This window comes from Natrix helvetica, assembly GCF_964273705.1.
Source record: "Natrix helvetica genome assembly, chromosome: 4".
Lineage (NCBI taxonomy): Eukaryota > Metazoa > Chordata > Lepidosauria > Squamata > Natricidae > Natrix > Natrix helvetica.
Genome location: NC_138550.1, coordinates 96544494 through 96562787, shown reverse-complemented (window position 1 = coordinate 96562787; position 18294 = coordinate 96544494). Strand labels below are relative to the sequence as shown.

General features: G+C 38.1%; 1 protein-coding gene across 1 annotated transcript; it reads left to right on the top strand.

Annotated features, from left to right (window-relative positions):
* The first annotated feature begins 1582 nt into the window (after positions 1-1582).
* Positions 1583-18017, top strand: RPP40 (ribonuclease P/MRP subunit p40). Its single transcript, XM_081951700.1, has 8 exons — positions 1583-1777; positions 7279-7423; positions 8090-8158; positions 9272-9367; positions 9855-9980; positions 10807-11005; positions 15441-15575; positions 17484-18017. The coding sequence occupies exons 1-8, from the start codon at positions 1652-1654 to the stop codon at positions 17677-17679; spliced, it is 1092 nt and encodes a 363-aa protein (XP_081807826.1). The 5' UTR covers positions 1583-1651; the 3' UTR covers positions 17680-18017.
* The last annotated feature ends 277 nt before the right edge of the window (positions 18018-18294 follow it).

Genomic DNA, 18294 nt, shown 5'->3' with positions numbered 1-18294 from the left:
TTGGGACACAATTGCCTGGAACACCTCACCCTCTAGAGCAAGCATTTCTAAAGCTGGATATAAAAGGAACATTGATTAGATATGTCACTTGGAGAGAAAGAGCTAAATGTAGGTAGGTCAGCAAATGATTGATTTACCTCCCTCTTTCTTTTTCTTTCTCTGCCCCTGGGACCTATGGAAATGGTGAGAAGAAAGTAAATTTATGTTTGTCTCATAGCAACCCTAAGTAGTGGTTTTGGTTAGAGCAAATCTGTCCAACCTTGGCATTTTAAGATTTGCAGACTTCAACTCCCAGGATTCCCCAGTCAGTCTCATATGCAAGTAACAGTTCCAGGATGGAGGTACATAATTTAAGCTTTTAAAAAGTTTAATCCTACACCTTGATTATACGAGTCTCTGGGTTACTTTAGATGCATATTTCATAACTTCCACTTTTGCCCTACTTCCTTCCCAAAAGTTATATTGCTAAAATAAAATAAAAAACATGGAAGAATAAATCTGCCTGAAAAGAATGAGAGCTCCAGATTTGATACTCAAAAAAGAAAAACGTGGGATTCACAGTTCTGTAACTCTAAGGGCTCTTCTTACACACACCTTGGTAAATGGTTTTATGTAACATCAAGAATAACATCAATCAAGAAATTACAGCTCTCTCCTCGGTTCACAGTGGAGGTGCCTTAAAGCCATCTTTAATCGTTTGAGCTTGATAATATCGACTCCCAGCATTGAATGTAACCTTGATATACTCTTGCCCAGAGGTCCTATAATCTTAATAAAATGAGATTTGAAAAGGGAACAGTGAAGGGAACAATGAATAAAAAAATCTAGGAGTCATGCATGAATTGAAATAGTATTTTGACTGCTTCAATTTCTGTAAGTTATAGGAAATATAGGATGCAGCAGACAATTTGTCGAGGGAATTCAATTGAAAAATCTCAGTATTAAAACTGATTATTACAACTCACAAATATCACCCCTTGGCCTTATTTTTCACTCACATTTTGTGTAAAGAATATCCCTGCTTCCCCTTTCCCTGGCAGACCTGAGACTAAACTTTCACTTTGGGTTAGGATTTCATCACCCCTTATTGAATCATGTCTAGTTGCAGCCCCGTTTGTTCAATTTCTTATAGCTTTTTTCTTTAATTTGCTCTACCGCCGTTTGTCAACCTCAGCTCCTCTGAGATGGGTGGACTTCAACTCCCAGAATTCCCCAGCCAGGACGCTCTAAGCCTAAGGCAGGGGTCTCCAACCCTGGCAACTTTAAGTCTGGAGGACTTCAACTCCCAGAATCCCCACCCCCACCCCAAACAAAGCTGGCTGGGGAATTCTGGGAGTTGAAGTCCGCCAGGCTTAAAGTTGCCAAGATTGGAGACTCCTGGACTAAGGTTTTCAAAGTACTCTGTGCACCAAACAGCCTTTTATTCCCAAACCGTCCCCCCCAGCTCCTGGCACCTAAGTAAGGACGCGGACGCTTCAGCCGTACGTTTTAGCTATGCATTGAAAGCTAACATTTGCCCCGCCCCTGGGCGGGCTCGAAGGCTCCGCCTCCTTACGAAAGCGTGACGTAGAGATTTCCCCCGCCTCAGCTCTCTCTGTCCAGCCCGGCTTCCGCAGCTGGCGCGTTGGCGGGCGCGCGCGCGGAGCAGACGATGTTTGAGCCGTTGCGGTGGATCCGCGAGTCTCCCCGCCACTTGCTGGTGTGCGAGAGAAGCCACGTGCAGCACGCGCGATCTCGACATGTGGCGCACGTGCGGGAGCACGCTTTCAATTGCAGGGTGAGTGCCCGGGGAAGGAAGGAGGGCGGGACCGCTGGCTGAAGCTGTTCAGAAGGGAGGAGGAGGAGAAGCTAATTTTTTATTTTCTTTATTTTTCCGAAGGTGCAAAGCGTTATGTTATCTCTGTTATCAGTGGCCATCCATTCCCGCTGCGGGTTCAGCGGGAAATAAGATTGCCTGTTGAAAGAAAGGGATCTCCGTTAGCCGGGATCAGAAAAACCCACTTAGACCCAAAGTGGTTTTTCAAGAGGCAACTGGACTTTCTGGGTTTGTTTGTTTTTCTTCGAAGACGTTTCGCTTCTAAGCTGAGAAAGCTGCTTGGATGAGAAGCGAAACATCTTCAAGGAAAAAAACAAACCCAGAAAGTCTAGTTGTTGAAAGAAACACCTTTGGGACAAACGACCTGAATGACTGAGAATCTCCATAGACAAAACCACTTAGATTTTCGGGGTGGTTGAGAGATTTAGCAAATATATGGGTGGCCCATACTGGAGAAAAAAAAGGCGTTCTTGGTCATGAAACGTGCCATAATGTGAATTTGGTATTTATCTGTGGGTGGGTGGGCTTCCAATCACACTTGGCCGATAAAAAAATCAATTTATTAGTTCATATGCAGCCTCAATCGCTCAGGTAACTGCAGGCAGGTGGCGTACATAGGGGGGATTAAAAAATGTGAAATGATGAGTGGACAAGAAGCAAAAAAAAATCAACATAATACAGGTAGTCCTTGATTTACGACCGCAAATGAGCCCAAAATTTCTGTTGCTAAGTGAAACATTTAAGTGAGTTTTGTTCCATTTTATGATCTTTCTTGCCACATTTGTTAAGTGAATCACTTCAGTTAAGTTAGTGTTGAAAGAAATGTCCTTCTGGGTTCGGCTCCAAGTGGGGAAAAAGACACTGGAGACATGGAGACTGCTTGGAAAGATGGTTTTAATGGTGGACAGGACCGCATGGCTTGAGTCCTGAACAGAAAAGGTGATCACATGCTTCAATGTTGGTGGAGAAGAAGAGAAGAGAAGGGGGGGAGTGAAGAAGGTCTTGCAGGGCTTTTTATAATCTGTTCAGCCCCACCTATCTGTTTCCTGTTCCTGTGTAAGAAATGTATTCTGATTGGTTGCCAGACTCCCATGGGCCCATGCAAGGGCAACCCTCTAGGCTGAGTTTTGAATCCAGGTTTGGTTGAGTTCTCAGATACCATGTGGTCAGTTGAGTAAAGGCTTATATTATCATGCCTTCATTCCCATCCCCCTGGAGCTGATGGGGAGAACTCTTTATTATGTAAAGTGGACTAGCTTGGCCTTCTTAATGGCTCATTGACAAAGTGGGGATGGGCAGGAAGCTGCAGGAATTTACTTTGTGTTTAAAATGTGTTTCTCCCTTTTTCACATCCAGGAAAATATAATATTCTGCCTTTTCAATATTTCCTAGGATATTTCATTTTTCTGGGAGAGGGCTGGGTGATAACTTCCTACATTAGTAACACCGTTATTAAGTGAATCTGTCTTCCCCATTGACTTTGCTTGTCAGACGGCCACAAAAGGTGTATCCTGTGATAAACCGTCATAAATATGAGTCAGTTGCCAAGCATCTGAATTTTGATTGTGTGATCATGGGGATGCTGCAGTGGTTGTAACTGTAAAAAATAATCATAAGTCACTTTTTCAGTTCTGTTGTAACTTCGAACGGTCACTAAATGAACTGTTGTAAGTCGAGGACTACCTGTACCCAGCGAGTGTTGAGGGATAATATACTATAAAAGTTGTAACAAATGAAATAGAGGCAACTCAGAGTTATAGACTTTGAGGCACCAAGACAGTTTTTGTCTTAATATCCTTTTTGGGATAGTGAATAGTGATTATCATTTGCACTTTTTTTGTACTTCCTGCACATTCTGATTCCATTTTTATCTTTGAAGTCAAAAGCTCTGGTTTATATTCCTCAAAAATAAGGCTTATTCTCAGTTAAAGAAAGGAAGAATCCCAGTATAAATTTGTTTTAAAATTCCACCAGAATCTTTTTAATTGTTTTGTTTTATTACAATCTGACTTACAATCATTCATTTAGTGATCGTTACAATGGCACTGAAAAAGTGACTTATGTCCATTTTCCACACTTAACCATGGTTGCAGCATCCCCCTGGTCACATGATTAAAATTCAGATGCTTGGCAACTGGTTCATATTTATGATGGTTGCAGTGCCCTGGTCATGTGATCACCTTTTGCACCCTTTTCACAAGGAAATCAATGAGAGGCCAGATTCACTTAGCAACCATGCTACTGACTTAACTGCAGTGATTCACTTTAACAACTGTGGCAAGAAAAGTTGTAAAATGGGGCAAAACTCACTTGACAACTGCCTTGCTTAGCAACAGAAATTTGGGCTCAATTATGATTGTAAGTTGAGAACTACCTGTATCCATCCAGCATAGTTCATGCTTCTGAATCTCATATTACAGTGATGGTGAACCTTTTGGGCTTAGCATATCAAAAATTAGGAAAGAACTAAGCTGACTCTGCTGCCTGTCACCAGGTGTTCCCCCCCACCCCAAACAAAAGAGAATCATTATTTGCGTAATCATTTATTTAAAAATGATGCAGTCTAATCGTGTGGTGCTATGTATTATATAAAGAAATGTTAGATAATTACAAAAATGAAACAGGAGTAGGACGAATTTGTTTGGTCCAGTGGTTAAGGCACTGGACTAGAAAGAAGGAGACCGAGTTGAAGTGCTGCTTGAACCGTGAACACCAAGCTAGGTGACTTTGGTCCAGTCACTCTTTCCTAGCCTAACTCACCTCACAGGGTTGTACTGAGGAAAATAGGAAGAGAAAGGTGTGTTGGATACGCTTGCTGTCTTTGAATTATTTGTAAAAATAATAAACACAGGATACAAATAAATTTTCAGAGGATGCACACCTTATTCTTGTGTAACCTCCGCACCCTCCCAACATTGCATGAGAACAAGGCAGGCTTTCAAGAATTGTTGTGGGATGTTGATGAATGCACATGTGATAGATTTGCCATCACTGTCCAATGACATACATAATGTGTCTCTGTTCTACAATGCATCTAAATGTGCTTATGATAAAGACATTCTTAATAAAAATAAATTTAAAGAATATAAAACACTGCTTACTAAAAATAAAACATTCATTAAAAAGGGTGATAGGCCACACTGACACACTTTTCCAATATTCATACCAGGAGGAACCAGTTTAAAGAGGCCTTTGCCACTCTCTAAACCAAATAAAAGAAAACAAAACAAAATAAAATATTACAGTACCCTGTAGTAACAATATTATTCAGTAATGCTACCAACAGGAACAAGTATCTTAAATTTTAATTGTCCCCTCTTCAATTTTATGTTTATACTTGTTGCAACGATAATTTTTAACACGAGATTCTTTGTGTTAAAAGTACATGTCTGCTTATGCATTGTGATTTATGTGTATTTAAGTACGTGGGAGTAGTGTCTTAATATGCCACATCCAAGTATGCTAGTTATTCATTATTTGGTTGGCTTAGGTGTTTAATATTGCATTGAGTTTTGAGTAAAGAATCAAAACATTGCAGTGTAAGAAGCATCTCAAGAAATTTGAGACCCTACAAGAACAAAAAGGCATTTATGTATTAATTAAAACAATCTACCGGGAATTTGTGTAAACAGTCATTTGCTGAGTCATTATATTGCAATTACTTTAAAAAATAGAATTCTTTTTTATTTTATTTTCAGTAAAGTACAGTAATAGCAGTCTAATTAAATCATCTACTATGGTATATTTGGTATTCCGTCTTTCATCTCATGTTTAAAATCTATTCAAGTCACTTTCATTTCTCAAAAGTTTATAGGATCTGATTGGTAGTTTAAATATTCCCCCTTTTGCATAATTGTCAGAGAGCAAGATATGTAAATACTCTTGAATCCTTTCTTCTCAATATAGATGAGCAAGAAGGGAATGCCTTGCTTCTCAAAATCTCATACCAATTAGTTGGATTCCATCCACTCTGCTTCAGGGTGCCATAGTATTCTGCTATTATTTGTAGAATGAAATTAAATGCTAATAACTTGCCTATAGAACTCTTATCATCATGGATTCTGTATTTTTCATTTCATTTTCACCATTCCAGCTATCTAGGGTAGTTCTAGTTATGTAACAATTTGAGCATCTGACAAAATTAATTAAAAGTGTGTGCCTTAGGAAGGTATTGAGAGTGCTGAACACTTCATTTTGTAAACCAGAGATTAACACAGCTATTGTTCTAGAAATCAATAAAACCAAGAGCAATGGAGCTATAAAACAGAAGTGAATTAATCTGGCCTCCTTAAAATGACTAAAAGAGAAAAAGCATTATAGAAATTGTCTCAATATCCTCCTTTCTAACAAGAGTATCAACATTCTAGTAAGAGCCCGAGAAAGACTGTTCAAAGGAGTGTTTGTTGAAAAACTTCTTCACATGCCAGGAGTTCAGTGACTGAAAAAAAGAAATTCCAGTCAGAAGATTAAGGCTGCTGAATAGTTTAGACATTACAGGAGATCTGAGGTAGTCTTTGGTAGCCAGAAATTAGAAGTAGTCTGATAACACAGTTTCTCATTAACAGATTTTATTAAAAATCATAAACTTCTGTAAGCTATGCATCATTTCCATTTAAATATACTTATTTTGTTGTATCATAAAAGATAAAATACAAAACAGAAAAGCAAACAAAACCAAACAAAATACATCCAGCACTAACAACAACAAAAAAGAAAGAAGATTGGTGTACAAAAAAGGAGAAAAGGTGACCCAAATATCAAATAAATTTAACATTAAGCATATAGAATCCTGCTGGATGCTGAAAATAAGAAAACTATAAATTATCTTCCCCTTTTAAATATTATATAAAAAGAACTGTCAACAGGTTAAGCTAACTATTACACTGATCTTCCAAGTCTTCTGTTAACTATCTGTTATTGTATTTAACGTATAAATGGCTTCTAGTCTCTTCTAAAACTGTCTTAAGTCCATTATTTCTGATCAAAGCAGTTAATTTCACCATCTCTGCTAATTCAGTTAATTTTAAAATTCATCTCTTCATTTCATCAGAGACGTGGGGTAATTAAATTGATGTTAGATTTTCAAAGGAGATGCTGTGGAGGAGGGGAAGCTAGCTATAACTGTAATGGTTGTAAACTGCCTTGAGATTACTTGATCTACAAGCAGTGCATAAACATTTAAAGCAATAGACAATATGAGTGCCCTAGTGAAGATGGGTATCTACCATATGCAGAGAAAGCCAATGATGTATAGTTGGTCACTGAATTGGACTTGGATTCAAGAAATGGTGTGTTACACAGTGGACTAAACACTGACTTGCTATTCAGTATTACTATTTTGTGCAAGTTCTATGGCATTGTTTCATTTTGATGTTTTGCAAGAGACTCTGTAAAAATCTATGTTTCAGTCCATTTTATCAATGAATATAAGATCTGACCTCTCCCAAATGTTCTTTTGATAGGTGTCCTTTTTGATACCTGATTGTGGAATAATTCCACAAGCCCTAAAAAATGTGGTTGCTGATATTGGGGAATATTACCTTGTAAAGAATTTATTTCTTCATGAGCTAGTGACCCAAGAATTCATTAACACATTTGTGAAGAAAGGTAAGTGAGATTTGACTTAGAGTATAAAAGTAGCTTTGTTCTCTTTCCTGAGCTCCCACTTCATGGAATACATGCCATCAATCCTGCTCCTAGATTCACAAAAGGTAATAAATGATAATGATCTCAGAATATGTTATAATCCTTAGGAGAGAATATGTTTTATTTTACTTTCATTTTAGAATGGAGAATTCTGTAAATGTCCAAATTCAAATTTGCTGACATTGAAAATCCACATCGATGGACATACCTATGTTAAACCCCATTTAATAATATCTTCATCCTTTTATTTGCAGTATTCCCTCTTGTGCGGGTTAACTAGCTAACCTGCTGCACTGCATGACAATCTCAGGTCTCACATTTCCTTTGTCTTTCAGAAGCAGTAACCTTTTGTGACATTACTAGAAGTAGCAATTGCATCCCCGTATTTCTCAAGAATGAATCTAGAGGGAAGTGTATTCCTGGCCCAGTTATTGCTGCAGCAGTGTTAGAAGGGAAGATATAGCAGCAACTCATAAATCTGTTGCAATAATAGTCATCCAGGGAACCCTTTTGGTTAGAGATAAATAAGCTTCTTCCTCTTAATAGTGATTCTGTGTTATATTTTCACTAGGGTGTGATTTGATTTGATTTTTTAAAAAAAACATCCAAACCTTGTGTGTATTTTAGGTTCATGTTATGCTCTTACATACAATACAAGAATTGACCAAGACAATACTGCTGCTTTGCTACCAACAGGTATGAATTCAGATTCAAGATATAAGAGATATTATAATAGCTCCAGAATGTTAGTTATTTAACTCAGTGGGATTAAGCAGTAATTGCTAAAAATCAGGGAAGATCACAGCGTACATATGAATCATTTGGCCAATTATCATGCTTACATAATCCAGAATTAAGCACGGACATGTACACCTCCCCAGTCTTCATACATAGTCTGAAGAACCACTTTCCTTGAAGTGGAAGGATTGCAAAAATCAATTCTCACAAATATATACGTATTCTGTAAATTAATTTTATTTTGCGCACCTCCTCCTGCATAAATAATAAAACTTTCCAGGGGAGTAAACAACCCACCACTGAAAATGCATATGGTCAGCTCCTGCTTAATCTCATTGTTCTTTATCATCCAGAAAAGAGCTTTATATGAAATTTCTGAGCTGGTTTCCCTAACCTTTAAAGACTGGGGCAGAGAGAGAAAAACACAGTTTTGTACCTTTTGAGAAATTAAGCAATTGTTCAGAGCAAGAACTGTCTGAGTTCTCTTTAAAAACTGGAGTTTAATTCAACTGAGTTAAATGCAAAGACAAAGAAGCAGAGGCTTAAAAATGAGGTCATGAATTTCATCAAGAAGACTTTTATGAGGATAAATTAACACAGTTGATGTTTTTATCCCTTTGTGTAATTGTATATAGCCGTGATGGCAAACCTATGGCACTCAGAGCCCTCTCTGTGGGCACGTGCGGCGGCGTCAGCTGCTCTTCTGGTGTCCGGCACGCGAGTGCCAGAAAGCTGAAGATCAGCTGGCCTGCGCGCATGCGTATGCTGGCCAGCTGGTCTTCGAGTTTCCAGTGTTCCAGCATGCATGTGTGCGCTGGACACAAGAAGAGCAAGTGGCCGGCACGTGCATGTGCACCGGACAGCTGATCTTCGAGTTCCCAGGGCTGTGGCTTGTAGGTGTACACGTGCATTCCGGTTAGGGCACTCGGTGCTGTGAAAGTTTGCCACCACTGGAATATGGTGTGTTTTTAGGATGAGTTATGTTTCATTGCTAATTTCGGGGGGTTAAAATATGTACAAATGAAATAGGTTATAACTTATTCTGAATTATATGGGTTTTGCTTGTTGTAGGGAAATTGATTTTATCAGTAGACAAGAATACTTATGAAGAGCTTGGACTGCAAGGCCAACCTTCTTTATATTCTGGTAAAAAGCCAATGAGATACAGTAAGTATCCATCGTTCATAGATAATATCCATACCTTTCTGGTTCTTAAATACTTTTATGACGGTTTGGAGGGTGGGGGGAGAAACACCCGCGTTGAGACTTGGAAACTGGAATTCGGTTGAGTTCAGTTTGAAAAAAATAATTTAACCGCCTGTACAAGAAAAGGTGTTTGCCCTGATCGATTAATAGAGAATCCTTCACCAAAAAATTTCACAGAACGTAGTTGGAATAGCTGGAAGTGTGGGAATTTTTTTGGGAAGAGTAGGCATATGTTTCTATCTGGGGATGTAGATATTGGGAATAGAGCTGAATTGGGGCCAATATTAGAGTCCAATTGAATTATAATGCCTTGCACATATCTTTTATTATAACACTTAACGGGCTTTTTGTGTTATATAAAGAAGGGGAGGAAGGCAAAGAAAAATAAGCTTTTTATTTATCCAGATGTGTAAACTATTAACACTTCTTCTTTTTGTTGCTTTAATAGTTATTACAGTTGACTTGATGGATACAGCTTTCACTCCAGAAAATAAAAAATATAAGAGAATCATTTGGGCCCTGAAGGAAAAAAAGCCACTTGAGTTTGATTTCTTACTAAATTGGCAACCCACAGGTAATAGAATTACAAAAAACAATTATTCTTGCTTTTGTTGTCTTTATGTCTGTTTTTAGAAGCCTATATGTATATAAAAACGTAAGATGTAAAATGAGAATGAAAATTATATAATCTTGGAAGACTGCTTTTAGCTCTGAATGTAGAATTCACTTGAATTAAGTTCAACTCTAAGTATCTTAATGGACTCATGCAGGTATTTTTTTGGGAAATAACACTGTGCCATTGTACCAGAGAGGGTTTTTTCCCCAATTTACTAGTTTAATCTATTTCCCTGGGAATTTCCTAGTGATCTCCTGTTCTATCCTTGTTAGTTTTTTGAGATCACTTAAGATCAGCTTATTGTGGAATTACTTCAAATAAAAAGCAAAGTTTCTTAATGCTTTAAAGTACAACAGTAGGTTTGAATATTAGATTAAATGCAACATAATAGTACATTAAAACCATCATTTAATGCACCATTTGATGGGAAAGGGCATTTGTTATTCCCAAATGTCTGTCAATCTAAAATATGTAATTTGCAATAATTGTTAGTTATTTAAACTCAGGCAAAATGGCTTAGAGGTCATTCTCTGAGAACTGAATTTTTTGTTTCTCAAAGGAAAATGGTGCTTAGCAACATGAGAGGAAAAGGTTTGAGGTCATAAGCTTTGGGCATTGCATAGATGTAGTTGCAAGGAGGTTTTATTTTAATGCAGCTTTTCAGTAGATCAAATCTCTTTTCATGTACCATGACAGGAGCTGGAATACTTTAAATCAGGATGCTTATTTTTGTGGCAGTGATTATCCATCTTTCAATATGGGATGATGTTTTTTTTTTTTAAAGGATCAGAAGAAGCAAGTTTGATGTCCTATTTTTCTAAAAAGGAAATACAGGCTCATCGGCCAAAAGTAACTTTTAGCACATTAAGAAATGTGCAGTGTCCAATTCTAAAGAGTGATAAATTGCACGGCGAGCCAGATACAGCATGCAGCGCACAAGAATTGTTTGAGTGGCTTGGGGCCATTTTTACTCATGTTGGCTTGTAAGTATTTTTTTCATTTATTTACAGTTAGCAAATCAAAAATCAAATGATGAAACCTTCATCCTTCAGCCTAAAATAAATCTTCACCAAATTCTACATTTGTGAAAAAATGTGATTTTTAAAAAGACTTGTAATCTCTAGGGAGGCCTTAGTAACATTTGGAAGAGGTAAATTATCTAGGGATGTGTTTTGATCATGGAACTTTGTCCTTCTCTTGGAGGCCATGTGGGTATCAACTTCATCTGCCTCCAGTTTGAAGTCCTGACTGTTTACTCTCCTGTTACAGTATCTCTATAATATGGCTGCTTTTTTTGTCCTTTAAGCCCCTGTGTGATATTGTGTGTTTTCAATTTTACTTGTTTATTTTATGGATTGTAACTTGCCAAAAGTTCCTCTGAATAGTGAGTAAGTTACAAATGTTTATGGATGAATGAATCTCTGGACTTTTATTAGCAAGAGGTTTTACTTATGCATTCATTTATTCAATTTATTCAGGCAGGCATGCACTTTGTATCTCATCCACTCATACATACTCTGGCTGGCTAAGTTCTATGCCCAAAAAAGTTGTGCAAGTATTATAAGATAAATTTCATACAACAAAGAGTCCTTTTTGGGAAGGGGGAATGAGCTCCCTTCAGAACCAAACCCACTCCTCTGCAAGTAAGCAAAGGACAGATTTCTGCAGCCACAAAATAATGTGAATACCGCAGACAGGTTTTATTTTTTCCTTTTCTCCGTTAAATTAGAATAGCTGTTGGTAGAGAAAAGAAGGATGTGTGATATAGCTGGTGAACAAAAGAACAATTAAAAACCCACAAGGGGCAGACATACAAAAGAGTTCATCCTTGCCAAAGATCAAATATCAATAGCACTTAGACTTATATACTGCTTTACTGTGCTTTACAACCCTCTCTAAACCATGCTGGCGGGGGAATTCTGGGAGTTGAAGTCCACAAGTCTTAAAGTTCCCAAGTTTGGACACCCCTGCTCTAAAGGGTTTACAGAGTCAACATATTGCTTCCAACAATCTGGATCCTTATTTTACTGACGCTGGAAGGATAGAAGTCTGAGTCAACCTTGAGCTGGTAAGAATCAAACTGCTGGCAGTCAGCAGAACTAAGCCTGCAATACTGCATTCTAACCATTGCACCACTATGGTTCAAATCATCATCCACTTAGCTTTAGAGAATGAGCACCCTAATGCAATTAGTTTAGCTATAATAATCAAAATTCATCAAATTAAATTTTAAAAAAACCTATTGCATCTCAAATCATTAGAAACTCATGGGCTTCCGGTTCCGGCGGCTGACGGCAACGGGCAAGCATTGCTCGCCCCGCGCTTCCCTGGTGGGCTCCCCACTCCTTGGGCACAGGACGCCCCGTAGAGGCTCCTGCCGGAGGGGTGGCACCGCGGGGGATCCCCGGGATCGGCGGCCGGTGGGGGGCCCCCCGCCTCGCTCCAGGCACTGGAGCATGATGGGGAGACGCTCCGGCGTCTTCGCTGCGAGGCTGTGCGGAGAATGAGCAAGCAGAAGGACGCGGCTGCGGTGCGGTGAGGCGTAGACTCCTTTCCATTCCCCTTACTAACTTGGAGAAACTGCCAGCAGCTCAAAACTCTTCCTTTTGGCTGATTTGGAGAGGCGCGGCTGGAGGGAGGGGGATTCCCCCCCCCCTCAGACAGGCGGCTTGGAACAATTTTGCTCTCAGCCCCAGGGGAAGGAGGAGGGGGGAGAGCCAACCAATGATGTCACGCCTTTACTAAAAGTGATTTTCGTGGACTTAACCTCATAATATATTGATGATCTGGGAACTTTGGGAACTTTGAACCTTGAAAACTTTGTTATGCCTCTAAACCCGAAGCTGGCAGGGCAAGATGGCACACTTCCGTTGTCTTTATGAACTGTGAAACCTGACTCCACCTTTAAAATCTCAGGCTTCCAGTCTTTGTCTCCGTGCTACTCAGACAAATCTTTTGTGGATTGCTACCTTTTGAACTCCCTGGAGTGAAAAACTTTGCTCTATTGCCAGGGTGATTAGAGTAACTCTCTTCTGCCTGGACCCTCGGCCCCCTGGACTCTTCTGGCTGCTCTGCCGCTCTGACTGACCATTCTCTACACTGACTGAACTCTTTATTCCATAAACAATGTCTCCTAAAAGACCACCTCCTGGAAAGCCTGGCTTTGCTACCTCTGCCCCGACATCTGCAACCTCCAGTCCTAGTACACAATCAACGATAACAGCTTTGATGCAACCTAAAAGTACAGAGACGGAGTTTCAACAAATGTTCCAGCAACTTTTACAGGGACAAGAGGAAATAAAGAAACAATTAAGGGAGATGAAAGAAGAAATTAAAGAGAATCAGGCTCAAATCAATAAGAACTCACAGAGACTGGATCTTTTGGAGGGTGGGACGGCTGAGATGAGGGAGGGGGTGGAAGTGGTGCAGAAGGGAAACAAAGAAGTTGATACCCAGCAGATGAAAACAGAGTTTGAGAGAATGTCCTTTTACCTTAGAAACCAAAACGTGATGGAGGCAGATGATGAAAACATACGGGACATCATGACAAGTATTCTGGCTGAATACATTCAGAAAGAAAAACAACAGATGGGGTGGGATATAGACCTGGTCTATAGAGTGAATTCAGCCTATGCTAGAACACACAACGTACCCAGGAAGGTACATATTAAATTTCTCAGAAAAAGTACAAGAGATGAAATTCTGAGTGCACAAAGGGGGCAAGCCTTGACATACCAAGATAGGGAAATAACCATTCTGAAGCAGATCCCCAAGAAAGTGAGGGGAAAAAGAAAAAGTTATTCGCAATTAGCGAATAAATTATACCAGAAGGGGGTGTGGTTCAGATGGTTGATGCCTGAAGGTATGTTAATATTCTGGGAGGAGACAAGAGTTAGAATTAATACACCCATAGAGGCACAGGCCTTTATGGAAAAAAACAAAGCACACCTAGAAAAATCAGATGATCCTACAACAGACACGCAGGACACGGGAGGGGCCGGAGCTCTGTCGGCGGGGGGAGATGGGGCAATACCAAGAAAGCTCAGATCACAAAAATGAACAAGAAAATCTTTTTGACATAAACTGATCGAAATTACCAATTGAATTAATATGCTGACTATATACTACTATGTATTAATGATTTTTGTTTAGATGTATATTATGAGTATGGAGGGAGGGGGCACCTTCCGCACTTCGCAACTGCCAAAATTTGTATACTTTTTCCACTACCTTTTTCCCTGTAAATTAAAAAAAAAAAACAATAAAACTTTGTTTAAAAAAAAAGAAACTCATGGGCTTCCTCTATTACATCAAATTCAATTTTTATTAATTAAAAAATGCAGTTGGAATACTTTTAAGAAGTGTAGCAATTTAATAATAAATACAACATGGATGGAAGCCTTGAATGTGCATGAGTGGTTAGAATGCAGTACTGCAGGCTACTTTTGCTGACTGCTGGCTGCCTTCAATTTGGTAGTTCGAAGCCTTTCATCCTTTCAGGGTCAGTAAAATGAGGACCCAGATTGTTGGGGGCAATATGCTGACTCTGTAAATTGCTTAGAGAGGGCTGTAAAGCACTGTGAAGCAGTATATAAGTCTAAGCTATATATAACTCAACATAGTGAGAAAGGAAAAAAAGTATCACAAGACTCAATAATTTAGATCCAGAATTGGATTTAGTTTCTTCTAAACTTCATTTCTTTTCAAAATGCAAATATGATTATTGACAAAAGTCTAGACAATCAATGGATGACATAAAATTGTACATGCAGGAAGCATTGTTCAATTATATTTGCAAATATCAGTTCAACATGCAGATTCTTTGTTGCTCCATTTTAGCATTCTGCTATGTGAAATGCCACTTTGCATTTTGTCTTTACATGGTCAGATTTTTCATCTATCTTTTTACATTTCTGACATTCATCAATGCTTCTGTCCCTTCCTCACCAGTACAACAGACCACATTTCATTGCAATGTTACCTGTGTGTATTAGTTGCCGGTATGCATTTCATTTTTTCTTTTATTAAAAAAAGCTGACAACCAAATAAAATGACATTATAACAGATAACATGATTGCAAAAACCGCTAAGAAAAAGTATAGAAAAATGTATCAAAACAGCATAAAATAGCAGGAGCAATCAAAAATAGGAAAGTAATACAGAAGTACAATACAGAAGTACATAAATTGTGTATAAAAACGCTAACACCTGTTGGTTTTATATGCTTGTTTGTTCATGGAGTGCCTGCCATATCTAGATAATTAGTGAAACTGCTATGAAGCTTCAAACTATGAAAAAAGCAATTAACCCTGAATGGATGTTAAGTGCCTATTATAAGTTTTAAGCAGAACATTTATTTGCCATGTTCTAATGTTACATGTTTCAGAACTGTTTATCTTATATATCTTCTATTTTCAGAGAAAACACATCCTCTAGTTTTTTATCAACCTGTGTATGTCCTCAGCCAAGCACATTGATAGAACAAGGTTTGATGTGTACAATAACTGGCTTTATACCGTCAGAAAAGATCATTCATTTATTGGAACAAATATGGTAAGCAATGACTTGAATAATTAGCCTCTAGAATTGTGCAAATTAAGGATGCTGCCTAGACTTGCTAGAGAATAAACTCAACATAACATGCCCGTATGTTTGCCATAAATTGTTTTATCAAGTTTCTCTTGTGCCTGCAAGGCAGTATTTCTATTCTACTTATTAATTTTTTATGTGGTGATAGTAACTTTTATTTCAGTTTACTACAACCTTCCAAATAGTATCATTTGAACATTTCATTTAAAAATAAGGGCAGCAAGGAAGTTCTTTTCCCTGAAGAGCATTTGTGTCAGGTCCAGGACAGGAATGATACAGGATTTCATTCAGATGAATTGAAATTCAATACAGAAAATGGAATAATTAAGCACAGTGAGAAGTAATTTTTGCCACTTGAAAAAGTTACATTTAGATATCACAGAGGTGCTTTTTCAAGAGGCAACTGCAGGGGTGAAATCAACTTACCTTTGCTACCGGTTTGCAAATGTGAGCACATGCACCACCACCATGCATGCGCAGGAACTGCGCAGAGTGTCAAAATGGGGACGTGATGACATCCGGGCAGGAGGGCGGAGCCTCCTGCCACCACCGCTACCAGTTCGCCCAAACCGGATAGAACCTGCTGAATTGCACCACTGAGCAATTGAGACTTTCTTGCCTTTCTTTGAAGGCGTGTCACTTCTCATCCAAAAAGCTTCTTTAGCTCTGAGCTGAAAAAGTTTGGCTGAGAAGCAAAACGTCTTCAAAGAAAAAACAGAAAGTCCTGTTGCCTCTTGAAAAAGCAATCTTGGGACAAACATGACCTGGATGACTGAGAATCTCCATAGAGACTTTCATTTGGATAAATATGGAATGTGGGTTTCATTTATACAAAATACTGTAGGTTAAAAAAATGGTCATGTAAGTGTGTTTATATGTGTATTTATATTAGATAATTATACATGGAATTGTAACTATTGTAGCAACATTATTTTTCAGTTGTAGTTTTCCCTTATTTTTAGGCACGATATAGCTTTTTAATAATGAAAGTATATATATATGTATTTGTGTTACAACCCCTGGTATGCCCAAATTCCAGGTTCAAATCCCAGTAAGGGTATGGCTAGCTGATAAGAGCTAAATAGCTTGAAATGGATCCATACTAGTCTCCCCTTATTTATTTATCAGCACAAATACAACACACACACACACACATATATATATATGTTTTGTTCCTTTTCTTTTTTATGTTATAATAAAAGAAAAGATAAAAATAACTTTTGAACAACAACATATATAAAGTCTTGTAGTTTCCCAAGGCTTTGATGAGTATAGATTGTTCATTCCTGATGCAAAATATCAGAAATAAGAAAGCTTATTTTCAAGTTTCCTTTATACCTAGAATGTTCTTTCATACACTAAAAAGTTTGTTTAATAACTTTGGGTTTGGATGGGATTTTTTTAATTTTATGAATAACTAGATATTCCCCTTTTTTTCATTTGTATATTCAAAAAGTGATATTGTCCATCCATGTTCATGGCAAAGACAGTTTTTAAAGTGCTTTTAAAGTGTTTGATCTAGTTACTCACTTTTTTGGTTTTGAATAATGTCATCATTACCACAAAAACTCCCGTCTCTACACTTTGAGACAAAATGGAAAACCCAAACTGGGTTGTCAACTTACAAGCAAACAATTACAAGAACCACTATTTGGTTTGCCCTCTGCGTTAAATAAATTAATGAGACATGATTTCACAAAAATCCAGAAATAGAAATGACTAATTTCTCACCTTGTGCCCCATGCCATATTTTTGACTGCAATCTTAATATGCACCTTGATGCCATCATAATCCCAATTCAGGGGAAGAGAATTAGGTTCCTTTTTAATTTCATATACTTTATTCATGACATTATTCCATCTTTTTCAACAGTTGCTATTTTGAAGACCCAAAGCTGGCTCACTGGATATCACTGACCGTCCATGGCTTTGCTGACAGCCCTGTTTCCTGGAGAGAAAATGAACATGGCTTTCTAAAAGGAGGGGAGAATTTGTACAACTTCATAATTTTTAGGAATCTAAGCTACTGGCTTCAAATGGCAGTAGGAGCATATGACAACTGTCCATAAATAATTGCCTTAAGCACCATTCCATAGTAACTGTACAGTAGTAACTGTAATGAAAATATTTACCCTTCAGAAGGGTGTTAGCTTCCTGACTTAAAAAGTGACTAAAACAGAGGAAAGTAATGTTGACCTTGAAGGCTCTGAATGTAAATAAGAATTATGAGGATTATATTTTTAATCAGTTTAGTTAAGCATGAAGTCATGTGTCTCAAGTACTGTACGCATTTTTTCAAAATAAGATGGTAAATTATTCTTGCCAGAACTTACAGCAGATCTATATAGCTACATCTCTTAACCCAAAAGTGGAATAAAAATAATAAAAGTTTTACTGTTTTGAAGAAGCAAGAAAATCCTTATTTTACCTTTGTAGTTTTAATTATTAACTGGTGTACTTTTTGCAGATTAGTAGCTTTTTCAAATTTGTGAAATGGGTTGACCTTTGCATTAGTTTCCAGAGTTTCAATAGGTATTTAGGATGGATGGCAGTACTCAGGGAGAAGACGGAGGCACATATCTTTGGAAGAAGACCTATTCTATCTGCATTCTTTCTTGAAAACTTCAACAATTGGGTCTGGCCACAATGTGCTCATTTTACAGGAATGCATCTTCAAGCACAGA